General features: G+C 52.4%; 2 protein-coding genes across 29 annotated transcripts in view; one reads left to right on the top strand and one right to left on the bottom strand.

Annotated features, from left to right (window-relative positions):
* The window catches only part of LRRFIP2 (LRR binding FLII interacting protein 2), a 94,709-nt gene extending 93,972 nt beyond the window's left edge, over positions 1–737 (top strand). For all 27 annotated transcript variants that reach the window (XM_056804247.1, XM_056804251.1, XM_056804249.1 and 24 more), the window contains one exon: positions 326–737. In XM_056804247.1, coding sequence (XP_056660225.1) covers positions 326–436 — 111 coding nt within the window. In that variant the 3' untranslated portion in view covers positions 437–737. The remainder of the gene's footprint in view (positions 1–325) is intronic.
* Positions 738–8,622: 7,885 nt separating this feature from the next.
* MLH1 (mutL homolog 1) overlaps positions 8,623–22,283 on the bottom strand; it is a 29,025-nt gene continuing 15,364 nt past the window's right edge. For both annotated transcript variants that reach the window (XM_056804226.1, XM_007500654.3), the window contains exons 9-19: positions 15,753–15,865; positions 15,198–15,291; positions 14,766–14,919; positions 14,237–14,556; positions 12,326–12,462; positions 11,292–11,400; positions 11,053–11,116; positions 10,679–10,843; positions 10,489–10,581; positions 10,114–10,215; positions 8,623–8,893 (exon numbers count right to left, since the gene is read on the bottom strand). In XM_056804226.1, coding sequence (XP_056660204.1) covers positions 8,726–8,893; positions 10,114–10,215; positions 10,489–10,581; positions 10,679–10,843; positions 11,053–11,116; positions 11,292–11,400; positions 12,326–12,462; positions 14,237–14,556; positions 14,766–14,919; positions 15,198–15,291; positions 15,753–15,819 — 1,473 coding nt within the window. In that variant the 5' untranslated portion in view covers positions 15,820–15,865 and the 3' untranslated portion in view covers positions 8,623–8,725. The remainder of the gene's footprint in view (positions 8,894–10,113; positions 10,216–10,488; positions 10,582–10,678; positions 10,844–11,052; positions 11,117–11,291; positions 11,401–12,325; positions 12,463–14,236; positions 14,557–14,765; positions 14,920–15,197; positions 15,292–15,752; positions 15,866–22,283) is intronic.

Below are 22,283 nucleotides of genomic sequence, written 5' to 3'. Positions count from 1 at the left end.
CCCTCCGAGCAGGGCGTCGCTACACCCCCCACAGAACGCCGTCCCCCCGCTTCCCGTGTGCTGAGAGCCCCAGATCATCCCGGCACCTCCACCTCCCCTTTCTATGCATGAGCTGAGACACCCCCCCCCCCCCCCCGCCCACCCCTGACAGTGGCCCCGACTTCCCGAGCCGGCCCTTGGGGGGCCCGGGGTGCTCATCTCCCCTCAGCAGAGCCCGCTCCCCGGGGCCTCTCGGGCCCCCCCCCCCCCCCTGCTGGAGGCCCATGTCTGCGGGGGAGGCTCCTTCCTGCTGGCCGCGCCTGAGCCTTGACGTTTCTCCACCCAGCTGCGGACGGCCCTGGACAAGATCGAGGAGATGGAGATGACCAACAGCCACCTGGTGAAGAGGCTGGAGAAGATGAAGGCCAACCGGACGGCCCTCCTGTCCCAGCAGTAGGCGAGCGAGCGCCCGGCCTGCGCCTCGCGGCTCGTGGCCGGGCCGCCTGCTCGGACCCTTCCCCGCCGCGTGAGTGCCGCGCCGCGCCGCGTCCTTGTTTTCTGACTAAGGCGGGACGGCGCCCCGGACGGCGGCCCGAGAGCCACAAGTGCCTTCTGTGCGCGGAGACGCGCTGGGGGAGGGGCGCCTTCCCGAACTCTGGAGACTTTTGTAATCTATTTAAATTTGTATCCGAGAATGTCGCTGTGGCCAGGCCCGGGCTGGGCTGGGGGGGGCCTATTAAATGACGCTTTCTGGACCACCGAGGGCTGCTGCGGAGTTCTTTGGAGGCTGCCCGGCGCCCCCTCCAGGCACAGCAGCGGCCGCTTCTCCATCCAGGCGCCCGGACTTAGGCGGGCGCCGTCCACCAGGAGCCGGGGGGGGGGGGGGGGGGGCCGGACCGAAGGAGGGCTCCGGACGGACAGACGCTGCGCTGACCGCCCCGACCTGCCCTGCTCGCCTTCCCTGAGCCCCCCAGACGAGGAGGCCGCGTCCTCTGCACTTCCACAAGCTGGTGCTGGAGGGGAGGCCCCCCCAGATCCCCAGAGAAAGCACGAGGGGCTCCTCGAGGCAAGGGGGACCCCAAGGGGGAAGGCTAGTCCTCCGCTCGGGGCAGGTCTGTCGTGAGGAATGGACCCTGATGGAGAGCAGGGGCGACCTAAGCGGGGGGAGTCTGGGGAGAGGAGGCCCCGAGGGCCAAGCTGAGGAAGGGTTTAGAGGCCGCGTCGGTAAGGGAAGACGAGGGCCTGTGCCTGCTTCTCCACAGGGACGGGGACCGGCCACCGGAGGGTGCCTTCGGGGGAACTCTGGCCAGCAGGCTGCTTGGAATGTAGGCTTAGAGTTTGAGGGGGGCCCGGGAGGTCCCCTAGAGAAGGTGGGGGGAGAAGAGGGCTGGGAAGAGCCCGAGAGCAGATGCCATCAGCGTGTAGGAGAGCTTGGAAGGCCGGGTGAGGGGGACCGCGGAGAGTGGCCGCAGGAGGGTGGGAGGACGGGGCCCAGGCCGGAGCAGCTCCGTAATGACCGCGTGAGGGGAGGCCTCCCAAAGGAGGCCCGCCAAAGGCAACGTCACATCGTAGTGCTCCGACGGAGTTTGCCACACTTCGTTTGTGGTAGCTTTCTGGAAAGTCATTAAAAACCAAATTCAAAAACGTTTCTCTTCTTAAAGCAACTACTGTGTGCTTCGGGGTCCCGGAGATACCGTGGCCAGGAGGGTTCGTGCCCCCGAAGGCCCCCCAGCCTCATGGCCCTGCAGCCCAAGGTAGCCAGTACAGTGGGCGGAGGGCGAAGGTCCACGTCGTACAGGGCCCCTCGGTGCCCGAAACAAGGCAGGGGCTCAGAGGCGCCGGGACGAGGGAGTGCGGGTTCAAGGAAGCAAAGTCGGGCCGGGATCAAGCCAGCAGGCTCTAGTGTCTGGGAATGGAGCCCGAGCCCAGGCGGCTGGTGGATGGAGGGAGAAGAGGCATCAAAGGGAGGTTGAAAAATGATACCCGCTGGGGGGAAGCTAGATTGGGGAGGGAGACCTCGCCCAGAGGGTTAGAGGGGGCCAGGGGAGGGTCTGGGAGATGGGTGGGAAGAAGTGAGAAGACTTAGCAGAAGGGCGCTCAGGGAGAGGAAAGAGTCCAGTCACCAACTCGGGCGGCAGGAAAGATGGTGGCGCCCTCTGTAGGACCTGTACGTCGATGGAAGATGAGTTTAACAATTCTGCTGAGAAAACATGGAGTCTGAGAAGGCTTTGGGCAGGCAGGTACGCTGCTGGGCTTCAGAAGAGACATGGGCCGCTTTGTCCCCTTCAGAGAGACAGAAGGGAAAGGCTAGAGAGAGGAGGATCCGTGCTTAGTGAGCGGAAGAGGAACCAGCACGGTGGACTGACTAGACTTCCCATAGGAGGAAAACTGAGAAAAGGAGTGGGTGTCCAAGGCCAAAAGCTGCAGCGAGGTCAGGGATAAAGCCTGAAGCGCCGTAGAGCAGCTGACCTCTCTGGGAGCCTTGGAGAGCTGTTTCTAGCCAGTGGATGACTTCTAAGCCTCCGTTTCTCCATCTAAAACGGGGCGCAGACTTGCCTGTGAAACTCCTAGAATTTTCCAGAAAAGGCAGTTGTCTCCCATGGGTGGGGTGGGGGGTCTCCTCAGGTCTGTGACTTGCCATCCCCCTCCACTTGCCTCCAACCAATCCCGCACAGAATGTTACACTCCCTCCCTCACAAGCAGCGTGTGAGAAAGGCAGTTTCTACGTACTATATAAATGGGAGGTTTGAGGAGAGGAGGAAGGAGCCTGTGGAAGGGGAAGAGTTCAGCAATGAACACTAAGGGACGTTGGTGAAGAAGGCAAGAGAAGGGTGAGACAGCCTCCATCCAGGAAGGGAGAAACTAGATGGAATGGGAGAGACCTTCATGGCCTCCCAAAGAGGGGGCCAGCATGCAGGGTCATCTGACCCCTTTGGAGACACTCTCCACTGAAATCTCATCAGAGAATCCAATCAGGCAGCATTTATGAAGGGCGTCCTGAGGGTACAAGTCCAAAGTGGCCCCAGCCTTCAGCTTAGTCTAACAGGAGACGCGGCCTTGACTCGAATGGGCACAAGATGGAGAGCATGGAAGGTCCTGGCGGCTGTGGGGCCAGGCATGGCCTCCAGACACTGCTGTTTGAGCAGAATCTTGGCACCACCAGGGAAGCCAGCCAGTGTGCAAGAATACAAGAATGCACCAGGTCCCTTTGGGGTAGAGACATGGGCTGGGTGAGATCAGTGAAGGCTTTGAGGAAGCTGAGCTTCAAAGGCAACAACTCTAAAAGGTAAAAAGGAGGTGGTGGAGCCCAGGCATGGGGACAGGGACCTTTAGGGGAGCGTCAGATGCAAGGGAAGGCCAAAGAGCTGAGGATGTAGAGTTCTATACAATGGGGCCATGTTGGGAAGGACCTTCGATGCCAAAGGAACATTTGTATTTGGTCCTGGAGGTAAGAGAGCCACGGAGCATGGTGCTGAGACCCAAAACTGGGGCCAGAAGGATGAGTCCCATGCCCATCATTACTGGAGTCAGGTATCGGAGATGCAAGGACCAAGGACTCAGGAAACCCCTGTGCATAAGGAGCTTTACTGGGGGAGGGAGTCAGAGATGAGAATGGGTAGAAATAAAGTGAATGTAGCAGACCTACAAGGTAGGTTGGGGAAGCTGGACTGAGGGAAGTTTGGTAAGAGGCCACAAGGGTGGCTGCTGTGTGAGGGTGACAGGGAAGGGCAGGAGGGTTGTGGAGACACAAACAAGACCCCACAAGAAGTTCATCTAGAGGGTGAAATGTGTTAAGGACACCAAGAACTATACCCAAAGGGCACTAAAAGACTGTCTGCCCTTTGATCCAGCCATAGCACTGCTGGGTTTGTACCCCAAAGAGATCATAAGGAAAAAGACTTGTACAAGAATATTCATAGCTGAGCTCTTTGTGGTGGCAAAATATTGGAAAATGAGGGGATGCCTATCAATTGGGGAATGGCTGAACACATTGTGGTATCTGTTGGTGATGGAATACTATTGTGCTCAAAGGAATGATGAACTGGAGGGATTCCACATGAACTGGAAGGACCTCCAGGAAGTGATGCAGAGTGAAAGGAGCAGAACCAGAAGAACATTGTGCACAGAGACGGATACATTGTAGCACAATCAAATGTAATTGACTTTGCTACTAGCAGCAATGCAATGACCCAGGACAATTCTGAGGGATTTATGAGAAAGAATGAGAAAGAACTGGAGTAAAAATACATTAGAAATACAAGTGCTTGATCACATGGGTTGATGGGGATATGACTGGGGATGTAGACTCTAAATGATCACCCCAGTGTAAATATTAACAATATGGAAATAGGTCTGGATCAATGACACATGTAAAACCCAGTGGAATTGATCATTGGCTACCGGATGGGGGAAGGAGGAGGGAAGGGAAAGAACATGAATCACATAACCATGGGAAAATATTCTAAATTAATTAAACGTAAAAAAAAGAACACCAAGGGTGGTGGGGTCCTGGTGTGATATGGAAATCACTTTAAAAGACTGATGTATATTAATTTAAGGTCGCCAAGGAATTCAGCTATATAATTCCTAAATGAAAACTCAAGTCAGCAGTCAACCTTTTATGGAGTTTTTAATTACAAACAGGAGGAAGAAAGGTATTAGAGAGAGAAAGGGGAGAGAAGGGAATAGGGCTTAAATACCCACTCTGCTTAAGCTGAACCAAAGGCCCAAGACCCTGGATAGTCAAGGCAAAGAAAAGAGATCAGTCCCTATCACTCATGTGACCAAAATGGAGAAACAGTCTGAGGGCCTCCACTCCAAGCACCAGGCTCCAACCACCACACTCTCCTCCACCCAGGAAGTTCCAGCACTCCTGAGCTCTCCTCTACCTCACTTCCTGTGTCTCACCTATGCCAATGGTGGCTCTAGCTTCTCCCTGGACCTCCCAGAGGTCTGTCCCCTTTGCACATGTCTGTTGAAGGCCATATTCTCAAATAATTAAATCTTGAGCTTTGCTGCAGCCCTTCCTAAATCTTGTTACCCTGAATAGGGTGGAGATTGTAGTTTCCAAGACCCGATTCTGTCATTCCAAGTATCTCTATTGTTATTGATCAGGAAATAGCCAAATCCCATCCTCTAAAGAATGGTTTGAACAGGGTTGAGTAGTTTTGAAATTCACGCTGGACAGTGATAGCACTTTGGTCCACAAGTCCAAGAGGCCGTTGGTGGGGTACTTGGGCTGGATAGGGTTGGGGGTTTCCATTTTGCCTTGAAGACAAGGGTCATGGAGGGTGGTGCCATATTTTTTAATTAATTAATTTTGAATATTTTCCCTTGGTTACATGATTCATGCTCTTTCCCTCCCCTCCTTCCATCCCTTCCTATAGCCAACAAGCAATTCCACTGGGTTTTGCAATATCATTGATCAAGACCTATTTCCATATTATTCATATTTGCACCAGGGTGATCATTTAGAGTCTACACCCGCTGGAGCCATATTTTATAAGACCTTCGAGGTTAGGTGAAGGCATTTTTATTTGATTCTATAAAGAGAAGAAGCCATTGAAGGTTTTTGAAAAAAGACTCCTTGGACCAGAGCATGGAGACAACAAAAAGGCTACTTCAATGGACCAGGCAAGGGAATGAAGGCATGAACCAACTTCTCTAGTAAGGATGTAGGAAGGAGTAGGGACTGGGAGAAAATGAATCTGACAGGGAATCAATGAAGCGCCGAATCCCAGGCAATCACAGGGAACATAAGCACAATATTGCCACTAGCCCACGCCCCAACTCAAAGGAGGGGATGCCAGGAAAGAGATCAGATCTGCCATCCCCAGGTCTCATTGCTCCTCAGCCTGGACTGCCACCCTGGGTGCAGGTGTCTTCCATCATCTTCTCTGGTCTGTGATCCCCAGTGGGGAACAACAAAGCTGCCACTCAGCACCTGTCCCCACACCCTGCCTAGATCCCCTTGCTGCTCCCATGTCCCATTTCCCTGGAGTAGCCTCTCCACAGGTCTATCCCGAGTCTTGAGATTTCTCTGTGTCCCTCTGCTTACAGGCTAGAAGGGTCAATTGTCTGCATTTCCCCATCAGGCTTTTGTGGGTGGGAACGTTTTCCTAATCCATTTGGAGGAGCTGGGGTTCGGGAGCCCCCATTCTTCCTGATCTTCCACTATCTTGGTTCTGCCCTCAAGCAGCCTTCTTCATTGATCCTCTGTCAAGTCTGTCAAGATTCTCCAAGTGTTTAAAAATCGTTTTTCACAAGGTTGTTCAAGGCTTCTGCACCAGCTGAGACAGGCTTTCCCAGGTTTCTGAGACTGTCTCCTCTGTCACGTGGATCAACAAGATCAGATCCCATCACATGCACAGGCCACCATGGACTGAGCTCTCCCCCAACCAATGGGCCCCTTCATTTCCAGGCCTTTGCTGCCATAAAATGGCATTTTCTGCCCTGTTTTGGTCATCCTGATTTCCTGTGCATCTTTTTCCCATTTTCCCTCTCGAATTTCATTCCTGGGCTTCCCCTTCCTCCATAAGCCAATGTCACTTGTTGAATTCTGGCTCTTTCTTCCCTCTCTCTGAACTGATACCAGCTCTCCCTCACGTTAAGTGGCTGCCTACATCTTGCTTTCTCTCCCCTCCTAATTCTAGGAAGCAGCACTCTGCCAGGGTGCCATCATTCCCACCCTGATCACCAGCTATTAGTGAAAATCAGATACAGAACAGTTTACCAATTGCCATTGTCATGGCAGGAAGCTTATTCACTCAGCTTTGGGCAGAGAGCCCTGAAGATCTGGATGCCCAACATCCCTATTACTACTGCATTGTTTGTAAATGATTGACAGCACATTTTCTGAGGATCTTAGCTATTTCTTCTTTCTGTCCAGGTGGTCTACAGTCTACTCTGTAAAAGTGAATCCTTTATTATATTTGTCTAGTTGGAGTTAACACTTTGGTTACTTCACTAGATTGTGAAGACTGGATGGACTCTCCTTTGTCTACCTTACCTTTTGATTTAATCAACACAAGCTTGAACTAGGTGGAGGCGCTCACAAACCACTTAGTGAATTCACACCCTACTTAGTGCTAGGTGAGAAGCCAGCAAGATACTTGGAAGAGCTCCACCCCTTTTTAAAACTCAGAAACTTGTTCTTTTTAAGAATTCACACCCTCAGAAACTCAATCACTCAGTAACTTGTAAGAGTTCACCCTCTCAGAAATTGTGAACCCCCTGGGCAGAGTTAGACAATTTGAGGAACTATAATTGGCCCCTGTGAAAAGGGGCAGAGACAAGGAGTCACCATAAAAGCAAGCCCTGAACTCAGTCTGGTCTTGGAGAAGATTGTCTTCTAGAGATAGTCTTCTGACTGGGGAAAAGTCAGAGGGAGCTTGCTGGAGGCTGTGGCTTGGATCATGGGCTTGGAGCTTGGCTACATCTTAAGACTGATTCCTGGACTACTTTGTGGGTGAGTGAAAGGCTGACTCTTTTCCTAGTTTCCTAAGAAACTAGCTTCCATCTTGGAGAAGCTTGCATGGTTACCCACATGGCCTTCCTGGTTGAGCTTTAGGTTGCTATTCCCCTCACATTTCTTTATTTTTTCCTCTCTATTTGTAAATATTTGTGAATAAATTTCTGACTCAAAATATAATATTGGCAACCACATATTTTTCATAAAATTATTATCAAACCATTAAACTTAATCCTTACAACTCTGATGATAAAATAGCCTGTTTTCTTCCTCCGTTGACCTTTACCCAAAAGCTCATAACAGTACCTTTGGTTAACACAAAATGTGACGTCCTACTCCCTACCTCTGGCTTTTATCCACATTTAGGAAAATGATACAAGGTACATAATTTGAAGATTTCTCCAGAATGTAATTCCAAGGTGGCGGCATAAACTGGTGAGAAACTGACCCTTTGAGGTCAACCTCTGGCAGCCTACCTTGAGCATATGAACCCGGGGGGAGCCCTGCTACAGGTCCCATTTGTGTTATATCAGCCTGTGAATGCTCTCCTCATCAGACTCTCAGCTTCCTGGAGGCAAAGGAAGGAGAGCTTCTCTAGATCTTTGGCCAGAGACATCAATGTGAATCAATCTGTCTTTCTCTGCCTCCCCCCACCCTCCCTCTCTCTCTTCTCTCTTTCCCCTCTCTCAATTTCTTCCTTCTATTGTAAATAAACACCATAAAGTTCCATTCTGACTTGAGTATTTCATTGGGATTTAGAATTTAAATCCCTGGTGACCAACTAAAATATATATTTACCCTTTACATCAAATGCCTTCATTTTCTGGATTGCTGTCAAGAATACCCCTTGTCCACTTCTACTGTAGCAGCTTTTAGGGAGGGGCTCATCGCCTTTAAAGAAAAGTATCCCTGTTGCCCCTCCCCCCAGGGGCCCCACATCTGATACCCCAATTCTGCCAAGTTACTCCTCACCTCCACCCCCTAAAATGCCTGGCTATCTTCTGGAGGCATTTCCTGACCCCTCTTAAGAGTAACTCTCACCTCCCAAAGAGACTTTCTGTGTGCCCACTGAAGATACCCACCCCACCCCCACACACACCCGGAGGGCTCAGTGTAGGTCCTCTACCTTGAGGGAGTTTACAAGGATTTCCTGGATCAAACTGAACCACAAGAATTGGACAACAATTTATTGACAATACTTCACATTGCTCTGTAGGAGATCCAGGAAGGGTGAGGCACTGATCAGCCACTGACCAGTCCCCCCAGTGAAATCCTTCAGCACCTCTCAAACACTTTGTAGAGATCTGGCAGGTTGGCGAGCTGCAGGATGTTCCCATCCTCGGAGAAATGTGTTGGGGGGAAGAGATGGGACCGGAAGGCTTTGTAGAGAATGTGCTCCACCGTCCACTTCCAAGACACTGGAGAGGATTCACACTCTTCCTTCTGCAGAGAAAGGTGGGATGTGAGTGGGAAGGCCTGAGAAAGGGCCAGGCTCCTCCCCACCCACACAGTACCCCCTTGGGCATGCCCACCACCCACCCAGCAGCCTGGCCACAGCAGGGGCAACAAGAGAAATCACTGGTGTGAGCCCGTAGAGCTCTGTAGGCCACTTCTTTCTTCCATAGCCCTTCCCCATCCACCTTGGCCCATCTCATTGTCTATGAAGGGACATGGACACGAGCACATCTGACTCCTGAGAGAGCCGTTGGCCTGGCAAAGACAAGGTTGAGGAATGGATTGAGGAGATCCTAATGCTGACATCCAGCTTTCCAGAAGACGTCCAAGAATGAGAAGTAAGAAGGTCCCTCTTGGGTCAAAGGAGACGTGGAGGCTGGGGGTCCCGGGAAAGGGCAGCTCTGGGTGCTCCTCCCCCTCCTGCTGTCACTGCCGCTCGGCCTCCCGGCTGCTGGGGGAAGCTCCTGTCCCCAATGCCACAGCTCTGACCCGATCCTCTTCCACCCATTTATGTTCCGTGCCAGGGCGCTGACCTGCCCCATTTCTTTGGAATCTAAGCTCCTTGCCCAAAAGGCTCCTTGAATGTCGAGTGATCGCGGCTCATCCTCAAGGATCTCCACAGCTGAAACCCAACTCCTCAGCCACAGGCCAAGAACGCTTCCCAGCACTGGACACGTAGAAATTGCTTTCTCCTTAGAAAAATAGTGAGCCGCGGCAGCTGGGTGCTCAGTGGGTAGAGCCAGACCTGGGTTCCAATTTGACTTCAGACACGTCCTGGCTGTGTGACTCAGGAAAAAGCCACTTTCCCAACTGTGTGGTCCTTCCTGCTCTTCCGCCTCGGAGAGGGTACTTCGTAGTGGTTCTAGGATGGAAGGGGAGGGAGCCCAGAACGTGGTGGCGTGCCCTGGCCCCGTCTGCTGGATGTCGCCATGCGGCAGCCATCCCCAGCCACACAACAGAAGTGGAGGAGAAACAGCAGAGTTGGATCCTTCTTGTCCTCAGACAGCCAGGCTTGACTTTCTGCCAGGCTGGAGCCTCGGGGCTTGGCCTGGAGGGCCCTGAAGGGCATCCCAGAGTGACCCCGGGGTGCTGCCCGAAGGGGGGGCAAGATGTGAAGAAGCCCCCCCCAGCACCCCCTCATTCGGCCCCTTGAAGGGTCCCCCCCAGGCTGACTCCGCCAGATGAGCCGGCCCGGCCTGGTCACTGACCTCGTGGTCCTCCTCGGCCACATACTGCTTCCTGATGGCGTAGAAGCGGGCACACTCCTTGCTGAGGCTTTGGAAACATTCCTTCTCTTCGTCCCAGTTTACCTGCCAGACAGGCGGAGACTCACTGGGGACAGCCGAGGCTCCCAAAGCACGTGGGTGGCTCCAAGCACCTTCCAGAACGGTGCTGAAGCAGCCCCTATGCCAGGGCCGCCGGGCACCGCCACCCTCCAGGGCGTCTGGACCCGCCCCCCAAGCCCAGACCGAAGCCTGCCCGGCCCCCCCGGCCACCATCCCGCCTGGCCGGGGTCCTGAGGCCACTCGGGAGGGGCCCTGCGCCCACCTCCTGGAGGCCCTCCCCGGGGCGATGGGGCATACCTCGGTGGCCAAGCGCAGGACGAACATGGGGAGCCCCTCCAGTTGGGGCACGTAGTTGTCCAGGAGAAGGGGCAGGCCGGTCACGTTTCCTTCCTGCCAGGGAGACCAGCCCGGGGTCAGACCACAAGGGGCCTCCTCCGGCACGGAGCCGCCCCGGGGCCCGGGGGAGGGGAGCTGCGGCGGGGCCCACCTCATCGATTTCCAGGGAGAAGTAGTCGGCCAGCATCTCGGCCTTCCTCTTCAGAAACTCCACTATGTACTCGGCCAGGCCTTCCTTGGGGCCGTCTTCCTCCGTCCAGCCGCTCTCGGGGTGGTCCAGGGCGAGCATGGCCAGGTCATAGAGGGGCGCCGGCTCCTGGGGAGGCCAGAGAGGAAAGGGGGGGCACCCTAGGGGTGGGGGAGGGGCTCCCCACCGCAGCCGCCATCTTCTCGGCCCCCCTCCTCTGCTCTGCTCGCAGTCAGGGCGCCCAGAATCCGAGCGGAGGAACCCTCTCCTCCCCGCCACGCCCCAGTGCCCCTGAGGGAAGGCCAGAGAGACCCCGGGGCACTGATCAGGAGCCTCACCGAGAGCCTCAGAATGCCGAAGTTGGCGAAGTCACAGATCAGGATCTGGTAGAAGAGCTCTTCGCTGGAAGAGACCGCAAGGCGTAACGCGAGCTTTTGGGGTGTCTACACCTGCCCAGTGGTGGGGACAGGCTGCCCCTCCCCCCAGGCACAGTCCAGCTTCCGAGGCCTCCAGGATCCGGTTTCCCCCCCATTCGGATGCCCGGGCCCCCTCCCCCCTGGCAGAGCCCACGGGTCACCTGAGGCACGTGGTGTTGAGGAGGTAGAGCCGGGTCTGGTACTGGGCCAGCGCCCACTGCGGGCTCACGCAGCCCACGAAGGAGTGGTCACGCAGCATCTCCCGGAGAGCTGAGAAGGACGAGGACAGTCAAGGTCTGGCTGTGCCCACGCCCGTGCCCTCACCCCCTCGGGGCCCAGCTCGCCTGTGCCCTCGCCTGTCCCCACGCCCGTGCCCTCACCCCCTCGGGGCCCAGCTCGCCTGTGCCCTCGCCTGTGCCCATGCCCGTGCCCTCACCCCCTCCGGGCCCAGCTCTTCCATGCTGATGCCCGTGCCCTCACCCCCTCGGGGCCCAGCTCGCCTGTGCCCTCGCCTGTGCCCATGCCCGTGCCCTCACCCCCTCCGGGCCCAGCTCTTCCATGCTGATGCCTGTGCCCTCACCCCCTCGGGGCCCAGCTCGCCTGTGCCCTTGCCCGTGCCCATGCCCGTGCCCTCACCCCCTCGGGGCCCAGCTCACCCATGCCCTCACCCCCTCGGGGCCCAGCTCACCTGTGCCCTTGCCCGTGCCCATGCCCGTGCCCTCACCCCCTCGGGGCCCAGCTCTTCCATGCCGATGCCTGTGCCCTCACCCCCTCGGGGCCCAGCTCTTCCATGCCGATGCCCGTGCCCTCACCCCCTCAGGGCCCAGCTCGCCCGTGCCTACACCCCTTCTTTAGGTCGGGGCAGGGTCGAGCCCCATCTGAACTCTCCCACCTCAGCCAGTGCTCCTTTCCCAGCCCAATGGGCACAGAGTCTGAGTAAGGGGAAAGTGGTGGGAAATGGGTTGGGGGCCTCCTCAGAGCCTGGCAAAGGCCCCATCTCCTTCCCACCCTACAGCAGAGGCAGCAAGGAGGCCCCGGGAGCCAGGAAACCTCTTAGCAGCTCTGGGACTCCAGATGAGCCCTCAGTTTCCTTGTCTGTAAAATGGGGATCGTATGGGTGCCTGCCATGCAGTCGGGGGATTAAAGGAGACCCCTATGGAAAGGGGCCTTCCCTGGGCCTGAATCGGGGACGCACCCTCATGGCCTCTCTCGCTGATCTCATCCTGCAGCGTCAGGACGCTGGTCAGCTTGACCACCCTCCTCCGGGGGCAGCAGGCCGCCGTCATCTCATCCTCCCTCATTTCCACATCAGAATCCTCCCGAGGCCTCTTCCTACAAGAAAACACCAAAAGGCAGGAAGCTAGCAGCTCTCCAGGCCCACTCTTCCCCCCACATCCCCGCTCCATGGGCAAGTCACACACGAGGGCTGCCGGCACTGCCTGGGCGACCCAGGAATCGAAGCCTTCGGGAACTGGGACGGGGAGGGAGAACTGCCCAACAGCCCACGTGGCCAGAGTGAGCGCGTCACTGGGCAGAGCCGCTCAAGTACGGAAGCGAGAAAGGTGCTGGACAAGAAATCTCCACGAAGGAAGTCCGCCAACAGATGAAAAAGCTTCAGAAAGCCCAGAACAGAGAAGCAGCAGACAGGTTTAAGGGCAAGAGTCCAGCAATGTGGAGTCGAACTACTGTGAATGAACAGGAGGAACGTCCCCACGATAGCGATGACTCGCACCATGAGGAAGTAAGCGAAGAAAAACCTTCATGCCTAAAAGTCATGTTCCCGGCGGGCTAACCACTGCCAACCCAACCATTCTGTGACGCAATTTAAAAAGACCAAACCGAATCACGGTCAGAGCCCACGTGCGCCTCCCCTTCGAGGGACCAAGGAACCACCACGAGGCGCCGTAAGATCAAACGTGCCTGCGGGCTTCCCGAAATCCCATCTGATCCAGGAAAAGGCTCTTCTGGAAGCCTGCAGAGCGTTCGCCAATGAACAAAGCACAAAGGCCTCCCTCACTCCTCCATCCCGCTCCTGACCCCTCCTCCGCTCCCTCCCTGACACTGGGAATCGCTGGTCCAAACAAAGAGCATCTTTTCACAAATCGCTGTTGGGTCAGAGCTGTCAGTTTCCCCATCTGCAGAATGGCAGGCTGGAGGCAGGACCTGATGGTCTCTCGGCCAAGAAAAGAACAAAGAAGCCGGGGGGACGTCCCGCACCAGAGGAGTATGAGACAGAGACGGGCACCAGCTGCCCTCCAAGGCCAGCAAACACCCACGTTAAAAAAACTGAGGAGGAGGAGGAGGAGCTTCTGAAAGAAAAGGCCGAGAAGCACAAGACACCATTCGCTCATCTGCCGCCCCATGGCCAAGATGGAGAGAGACAACAAGGAGAGCGAGAGGAATCCAGACGAGCCTGGCTGAGGCTCATTTCAGAAGGAAGAAGGGAGGACGAGCACGCGCGCTCGCACACACATTGGAGGCGGTCCTGGAAGGAAGAAGTACAAGCTGTCCACGTTCCCAGGACCAGAATCCCCGGCAAAATACAGGCTCACGCCGGCCCCGAGCAGCAGCACAGGCAGGCTGACCCTGCCCTCAGCAGAGGCCTGGCACGAGCTCAGTTCTCAGCCCTGACGGGAGCAGACAGCCTGGGACGAGGGGGACGTGTGAGCGGCCCAGCGGCCACTGCCCAGACACAGGGCTAATGGTAAGGAAATCGGCGGAGAGCTTGACACGGGGGGAGGAGCGAGCCTGGCACCCCAAGAAGGCACCCCGGGCTCATCCAGCCTCACTCCCAGGTTTGCCAGCTTCATGGGCACAGCGTCAGGGTCAGCCCAGGCCTCTCCCACCCCACCCCGGACAGCGGCCATCTGCTGGGTCAGCGTGTGCTGCCTCTCCCAGCTCGGGTCCGTCTGACCGAGCCGCCCCTTCCCCATGACCCCCCGGGGCTCCCCGTCCCCTTCAAATCCTCCACCTGGCATTCGAGGCCCTTGCGGCTTCTCGTGTCTGTGACGCCCATCAAAGCAGGAAATGAAAATGAAATGAACGGCCGGCCCCCAACCCTGGACAAGTGAGGCGGCCCCCATTTCCTCAGGGCTGCAGCCCTTACTTGGGACAAGCTGCTTCGGGGGGTGGCCTCTCCCCTTGTTCCAGACCTTCGGGCGGCCTCGGGGCGCCTGCGGCCGGCTCGGGCAGCTCCTCCATCTCCTCATCCGGCTGTCCGGCTCCAGCCGCCGTCCGACCCTCGGGGCGCTCGACCGAGGACCTGCTCACGGGCTGCAGAAAGGCATCGAGCTTCTGCTCGCGGGAATCAGTGCGGACCATGTGCTGGGCTGAGACCCTGTCGCTGGGCCCCGGAGGCGGCGCCGAGGCCCCGGCCGCAGACTTCGCCCCTTCGGGCACGGGACCGGCCATGCCCGGCAGCAGCGTCTGAGGGGGGAAGAGGAGGCTGCAGGGCTCAGAGCGGCAGCGAGCCCCGTCCCAGACGCCCCAAAGCCAGGCCCGGGTTTTGCTTCTGCCCAAGGAGGCAGCAGTGGGCGTCAACATTCCTCCCCGGCCAATGGGGAAGAGGCGGCCCAGCCTCCGCAGCCCAGCACCCGCCTCACGGGGAGGGGCTAGAAGAAGGCGGGGCTCCCCACCTGCGTGAAGTAGGTGCGAGAGGAATTGGCGCCCAGGAGGCGGCCCTCGATGTGCTGCTGCACGCGCTCCAGGATGCTGTCCTCGTGGAGGAAGTGGACCTCGTGCTTGGTGGGATGCACGTTGACATCCACGTTCTGGGGGGCGATCTCCAGGCTGTGGGGGCGAAGAGGCACCAGGGCCCGGCTCCGGCACCGCCCCGAGCTCCCAAGCCTCACGGGCAAGGCGGCCAAAGGGCTGGGGGCTTCCCAAGGGAAGGAGGGGCTCTGCCCCCATTTGAGAGGGAAACTGAGGCAGGCAGGGGGAGGGGCCGTGCCCAGGGAGGCCCTGGTTCAGAGTTACTGTGAGAGCTTGACAATACCCAGGAGGGAAAAGTCTGCAAACCGAGGAGGCCTCAAGCAGGCCGTGGGTGGTCCTTCCAGAGCCCGGCTCACCTCAGGTACAGAAACGGGTGCGAGTTCTTGGGCAGGTACGCGGCATACACGCTCTCCATGGCCTTCCTCAGCGCGCTGGACTCCACCAGGCGGTCTGCAAGACACGAGGGACGGTCTGTTGGGCCCGGCCAGGCTGAGGAGCCCCACGCTCGCCCCCACCTCCAGGGCCGTCTGTGCCAGGCTGCCCTCCTCTGCCTCGGCCGCAAAGCCTCAGGGAAGCCCCCCTCGGGCCGCCCGGTTCTGGCCACGGGCTGATGGCGCTTCTCTGAAGTCACTCCTCCCGCCCTGTTCCCTGGGCCCCGCGGGAGGGAGGGGGCGCCTCCCCTCCGCTCGGTCACGGGGTCCTCAATGGCTGCTCGTGCCCGTTCCGGCCCTTCCCGACCGGCTGAGGCCATGGAACACCCCCCCGGGGGGGCGGCCCAGCGTGACTTCCCAGGATGCTCAGGGGCCGGGAGGCCCTCCCGTGGCGCCCAGCGCCTCCAGCCTCGGCAGCTCCGAGGGCAGGGACGAGGGGCAGAAGAGGCCCCCAGGCGCGGGCCGCCTGCCCCGACTCACGGTTGATGAAGAGCAGGAAGATGCACTTCTTCACGGAGTAGTTGGCGTTGGAGATGAAGCCCTTCATTCTGAAGGCGAGCAGCGGGTCATCGCAGCCCACTTCGATCAGTTCTCTGGGGGACGAGAAGGGATCAGGCCGGGAGGAAGCTCCGGGTCGTGCCCCGCCGCGGGCGGAACCCCCCAGCGCCGGCCCTCGGGGGAGCCCAGGCTACAGGAAGGAGGGCCTGAAGAAGGCAGGAGAAACCGGAAAACAAGAGGGCCGGAAGCAGGCAGGGACCCAGGAAGAAGCAGAATGCGTGCCTGCGCTAGAACAAAGGGGCCGCCATCAACAAAGGAGGGCGCGGAAAAGGCCACCTGTCAAACGTCTAGAGGAGGGAAGAGCCTAAAGTCACACAAGACAGAGAAATCACACAAAAAAAGGGGAGTTTAAAAGATGAAAAAGGCAGGGGCAGCTGGGCAGCTCAGTAGATTCAGAGCCAGGCCTAGAGACGGGAGGTCCTGGGTTCAAATCTGGCCTCAGACCCTTCCTAGCTGTGTGACCCTGGGCGAGTCCCTTGACCCCCATTGCCCAGCCCTTCCCACTCTTCTGCCTTGGAATCAAGACACAGTATGAATTCCAAAGCAGAAGGTAGGGTTTCAAAAAAATAGGAAAAAGATGAATTCATCAATGAAAAGGAAATTAAAGCAATCATCAGGAGCTATTTTGCCCAATTCACTATTATTTAATTTTATACTTGTTTTATTATTAAGAGATGAAGAAGAAATAGAAGGCATTAAAGCAAGCAATGAGGAAACTCAACGATCGCTCTTTGCAAATAATATGATGGGCAAGTCAGAGACTCCAAGAGAATCAATTAAAAAGCCAGTTGGAAGAATAGCTTTCACAAAGTTACAGGATGAAGTCATTCGAGACAATATAAAGCTCAGAATCTATATGCCGGGACAAAAACGGGAACGAATGAACACAATTACAACACACTTTTCACACAATCAAAACTGGAAAGTGGAAAAACATTGATTGCTCATCGGTAGGACGAGCCAATACGATAAAAATGACAATTCTACCTAAATTAATTTGCTTATCAATGCCAAACACGGCCAAATAATTATTTTATAGAACTAGAAAAAATAAAATTCATTTGGAAGAACAAAAGGTCGAGAACATCAAGGGAATTAGCGGAATAAAAAGGAAAGGAAGGTGGCCAGCAGTATCAGACCTCAAACTGTACTATAAAGGAAACAATCCGGAATGGAATCAGATAAGAAACGGAAGGATGAATCCATGGAACAGACTAGATATACGACACACAAAGGCAATCTAGTATTTGAGAAACCCAAATAACCCAGCCTTTGGGATGAGAACCCGCTAAGAAAAGCTGCTGGGAGAGCTGGAAAACAGGGTGGCAAACACCAGGTATAGACCCTTTACCAAGGTATGATGAGCAAGTCAGGGGAACACAGAATAGTGGACCTGTCAGATCTGTGGAGAAGGGAAGAACTTGTGACCAAACAAGAGACGGAGAACATTACAGGATGTGAAATGAACAATTTTGATTATATTTTTTTTTAAGTTTTTGTGCAAACAAAACCAACATAACTAAGATGAGAAGGAAAACAACAAACTGGTGGGGGGAATATTTCAGCAAATTTCACTGATAAAGGTCCAATTTGATGAATATATAGAGAATTGAGTCAAGTTTATAAGAATTTAAGTCATTCCCCATTGACAAAGGATATAAACAATTATCAGATGAAGAAATCAATAATCATATAAAAAATGTTCTAAATTACTCTTGATTAGAGAAATGCAAATTAAAACAACTCTAAGGTACCACCTTATATCTATCAGATTGGTCAATATGACATAAAGGAAAGTGGTAAATGCTGAAGGGTATGTGGCAAAATTGAGAAACTAATGCTTTGTTGGTGGAATTGTGAACTGACCTCACCATTCTGGAGGCAATTTGGAAATATGCCCAAAGGGCTATAAAACTTCACATACCCTTGGGGGCAGCTGGGTAGCTCAGAGGATTGAGAGCCAGGCCTAGAAAGAGGTCCTAGGTTCAAATCTGGCCTCAGACATTTGCTAGCTGTGTGACCCTGGGCAAGTCACTTGACCCCCATTGCCTAAAAAACAAAAACAAAAAACTGCATACCCTTTGATCCAGTAATACCACTATTAGGTCTGTATCCCAAAGAGATGAACAAAAGATGGGAAAGGACCGACTTATAACAATATTTCTAGTAGCTCTTTTTATGGTGGCAAAGAAGTGGAACTTGAGGGGGTGTCCATCCGTTAGAGAATGGCTGAACCAACTGGTATGTGATGGTGATGGAATACTACTGTGCTATGCTGTAAGGAATGATAAACAGGATGCTGTGAAAGACCTCCAGGAACGATGCAGAGTGAAACACACAGAACCAGGAGGCCGTCTACATGGCAACAGCAATGCTGTGGGATGATCCAGTCGTGAGCACCACAGGACCGATGGCAAAGAATGCGATCCACTCAAGAGAAAGAAATGTTGGGAATCAGAATGCAGATCAAAGCATTTGATTTTTCACTTTAATTTATTGGGGTTTTCATGAGGGGGGGTTGGCTTTATATGAATATTCTCTCACAACCACCACCAATATGGAAGTCTGTTCTGCATGATCATACGTGTAGCCCAGATCAAATTGTTTACCATCTCCAGGAGGGCAGAGGGAAGCAAGGGAGGGAGAAAATTTATCTCATAATTTGGAAAACAGATTGAAAATTGTTATTACATATAATTGGGATAATTAAAAAATCTTTAAAAAGAAAAATGAAATATGGAAACCAAAATGATGCAAACCAAGACTAGAAGGGAAAGACTAGAAGGGAACAAGTTTATAGCGAGTGTCTCTGACAAAGGCTTCACTTCTCAAATATATGCAGAACGGAGCCAAATGTCTAAGATGATGAAGCACTGGGAGGCAGGACGCATGAAAAGCTCAGACCTCTAAGGAACCTCCCCAACCAACCTAAAAACACCTCAAAACGAACCATCGAGTGGCAAAACTAACAAGGGGACAGGATGAGGCAATTTTCCTGCAGAAAACACCTTGGAACACTGAGCTGAGAGAAGGGAGCACAGATACACCAAGGAACATGGGCACAAGCCAACAGCAACCGACTCTTCCTCTCTTCTCACTGCCTGAGGTTCTGAACTCGGACCCAAAACAACATCAATACCTCAAGACCGTACCTAAGCCAATAAGAGAGCACCCCACACCCACTCCCTGAGATTCCAAGCCCCAGCACAAGTCTGCAAGAAGACCCTGAATCCCAACACAAGGCAGTCCAGCATAAGCCCAGGCTGAGGCCCCGAGCCCCTGCCCAAGTCCCAGGGGAGGCCCTGAGTCTCAGCACAAGGTAACTCCCTGTGTGCTGGGCCCTGCAAGCCATCTGTGGGCCTTGGGAGAGTCTGAATTAGCAGTGGGGGTGTAAGGATAATTTTAGGGTTATGACCTAATCTAAATTAATTTTGGTCGCCAGGGAATATCCCAAATAAAATACCCAAGTCAGTTTTCAAATTTATGGTGGTTTAATTAATATAGAGGGAAGGAGTTAAGGAGAAGGGAGAGGGAAAAGGTGTAGGATTTCTCCCACCTGGCCTGTGCCGGGGAAGTTCAAAGTCCTCTGCCACGAGGTCTCTGAAGAAGATTAGAGGCTTTCTAAGAGGATAGTGTTTGGAAGGTAAAGGAGAAAGAATCAGCCTAAACTCCAAGAGAGCTCAGTGAAGACGCCTCACCTGAACTAGGCTACTCAGCTTCTCCCAGTATAGTATCAAGGAAAACTCACCGCTAAACCCGGACAATAGCAGCCACCACCCAAGATACCGAAACGCTCAGCACGTTCTGCCAGCCACCTCTCCGCCACCAAAGAGGCCCAAGAAAGGAAGTGACGCGAAATATATAGACGGTTTTTACATCACTTTCCTGCATCTCACATGTACCAATGGTAGCTTAAGCTTGACTTAGGACAGCCCAGGGGTCTGTCAGTTGTTTCTGATTTGTCATTTGCTAGCACATGTCTATCATAGGCCATCCTCTTAAATACTTAATCCTTAAGTATGGGTGTGCAGACATTCCTGTTTTTGTAAGAATAAATAGGGTGGAGTAATCTAAAGTTCACAGGGGACAGCTTCCAAAGTTCTTGGCCCACAGGCCATCATACCACTTTTGAAGAACTGAAATATGCTCACACCCAGAATTAGATCTGAGATAGCACCAAGGAAAAATCTGAGTTTAAGCCAGTGGTCCCCTCTACCTTGGGGAACAGAAGTCACCTTTAAGATAAAAATAAAAGGTTGAGAAAATGAGTAAACATGCAAAAAACACAACACCAAACCACAAAAAATTATGGAAAAGAGGAACAGCAAAGCACAAACTCAGAAGGGAAAAAAATTGCAAAAATAAAAAAAAAGGAATTGGCCTCAGACTTTGGAAGAGCTGAAAAGGATTTCAAAAATCAAATAAGAGATAAACAGGAAAAATGGGGAAAAGAAATGAAAGCAATGAAAGAGAGAGTCAACAGCTTAGAAAAAGAGGCACTAAAAAATATTGAAGAAAACTTATCACCTAAAAAGTGGAATTGGCCAAATGGAAAGAGGTACAAAGATCCAACGAAGAAAAGAATTCTTTAAAAAATAAAACTGACCCAAAATAATTCTAACAACAGACTGTAGAAGAGACAGAAAAATGCATGACCCCTAAATCTGCAAGAAAATCATTGGACTTCTTCAGTAGACTGCCTTTATTTCTACCAATAGCCCAATCCATAAGTTTGTCTCTCCACTTTACAGAAAGCATTTCAGCCACTATGGAGCTATGGCAACAAATATAACATACTCACAAAGAAAAATATATAGAACTCTCCTCAAATGGTGACAGTAAAAACTAAGTGGAACAAATATGTTGGAAAATGATGATAGCAGATAAAGAAATAGCACAAATAAACAAGCTCTTTTATCTAAACTAAATAAAATTAAGTGAATAACTTGATTAACAAAAATATTATTGATGGACCTACCAGAAGCAAATCTAGTGGTTCAGGAGAACACCATTACTGAAAAAAAGATAATATCCTACGTATGATAGAATGGAAAAATATTTCTCCAAGTGATATGAAAGACTAAGATTTCTGGGTAAGACAAAAATGAAACCATAATTTTATGCTCAAGGTGACAAAAACAGAAATAGCAGAAAACATGGATGACAGTCTTGATTTCAAATTCTATTTTGTAAAGATTTGTTCAGCTTGTACATGTCTATTTTTGTCATTTTAAATATAACAATGTGTAAAATTGGGGAGGGGAGAGGAGTAGAATTGGCCAAATGGAAAAAGAGGTTCATAAACTCACAAAAGAAAATATCTTAAAAATTAGACTTGAACAATTGGAAGCTAATGTCTTCATGAGACATCAAGAAACAATCAAATCAAATCAAATGAATGAAAAAGTAGAAGAAAATACAAAATATCTCATTGGAAAAACAACTAACCTAGAAAATGGATACAGGAAAGAAAATTTAAGAATTACTGGACCACTTAAAAGCCATAACCAAAAAAAAAAAAAAGCATAGACACCATATTTCAAGAAATTATTAAAAAAACTGCCCTGATAGAATAAGCAGATAAAATAGAAATTGAAAGAATCCACTGATCATTTCCTGAAATAAATCCCCAAATCACAACTCCCAGGAAGTCAAATTCTAGAACTCCAAGCTAAAAAAATACTGCAGTCAGTATGAAATTCAAATATCATGGAGTCTCAGTCAGCAGGACCTGCAACTACTACATTAAAGGATTGGAGGGCTTGGAATATGATAAATCAAAAGACAAAGGAGCCAGGATAACGACCAAGAATCACCTACCAGGTGAAACTGAGTATATATACCTTCGGGGGAAATGCAGGACTTCCAAGCATTCCTGAGGAAAAGTCCAGACATGCACAAAAAATTTGATGTTCAAATACAATGCTCAAGAAAATCATAAAAATGTAAATAAAAGAGAAAATGGAAGGGATTCAATAAAGTCAAACTGTTTATATTCCTAAAAGGAAAGATATTTGTAATTCTTAAAATTTTTAAGATTAGAGCAGTTAAAAGGAATATATAGAGACAAGGTGTGGGAGTAAGTTTTCAGGATGACTTGACATGTCAAAAAAATCAAGGAGTAAAAACAGAAGATTGCACTGAGAGAAAAAGGAAGGGGGAGTAGAATGGGATAAATTCTCTCATCTAAAGAGGCATGAAAAAATTATTATGGTGAAAGGGAGGATGAGAGTGGTGACAGGCAATGCTTAAGCATTACTCTCATCAGAATTGGCTCAGAGAGGGACTAACAACCTCACTCATCTGTGTTTATTCTATAAAGAAAAAGGAAGAGAATAAGAAAGAGGGGGGAGGGAGGTGATTAATAGTAGGGAAGGTAAAGGTAGAGACAGTAAAAAGCAAAACATTTGTGAGGAGAGACAAAGTGAAAGGAGAGAGAAAGAGCAGGATCAA

Source organism: Monodelphis domestica, chromosome 7 (genome assembly GCF_027887165.1).
Source record: "Monodelphis domestica isolate mMonDom1 chromosome 7, mMonDom1.pri, whole genome shotgun sequence".
NCBI lineage: Eukaryota > Metazoa > Chordata > Mammalia > Didelphimorphia > Didelphidae > Monodelphis > Monodelphis domestica.
The sequence above is the reverse complement of the archived record's forward strand: the minus strand, read 5'-3'. Positions and strand labels throughout refer to the sequence as shown.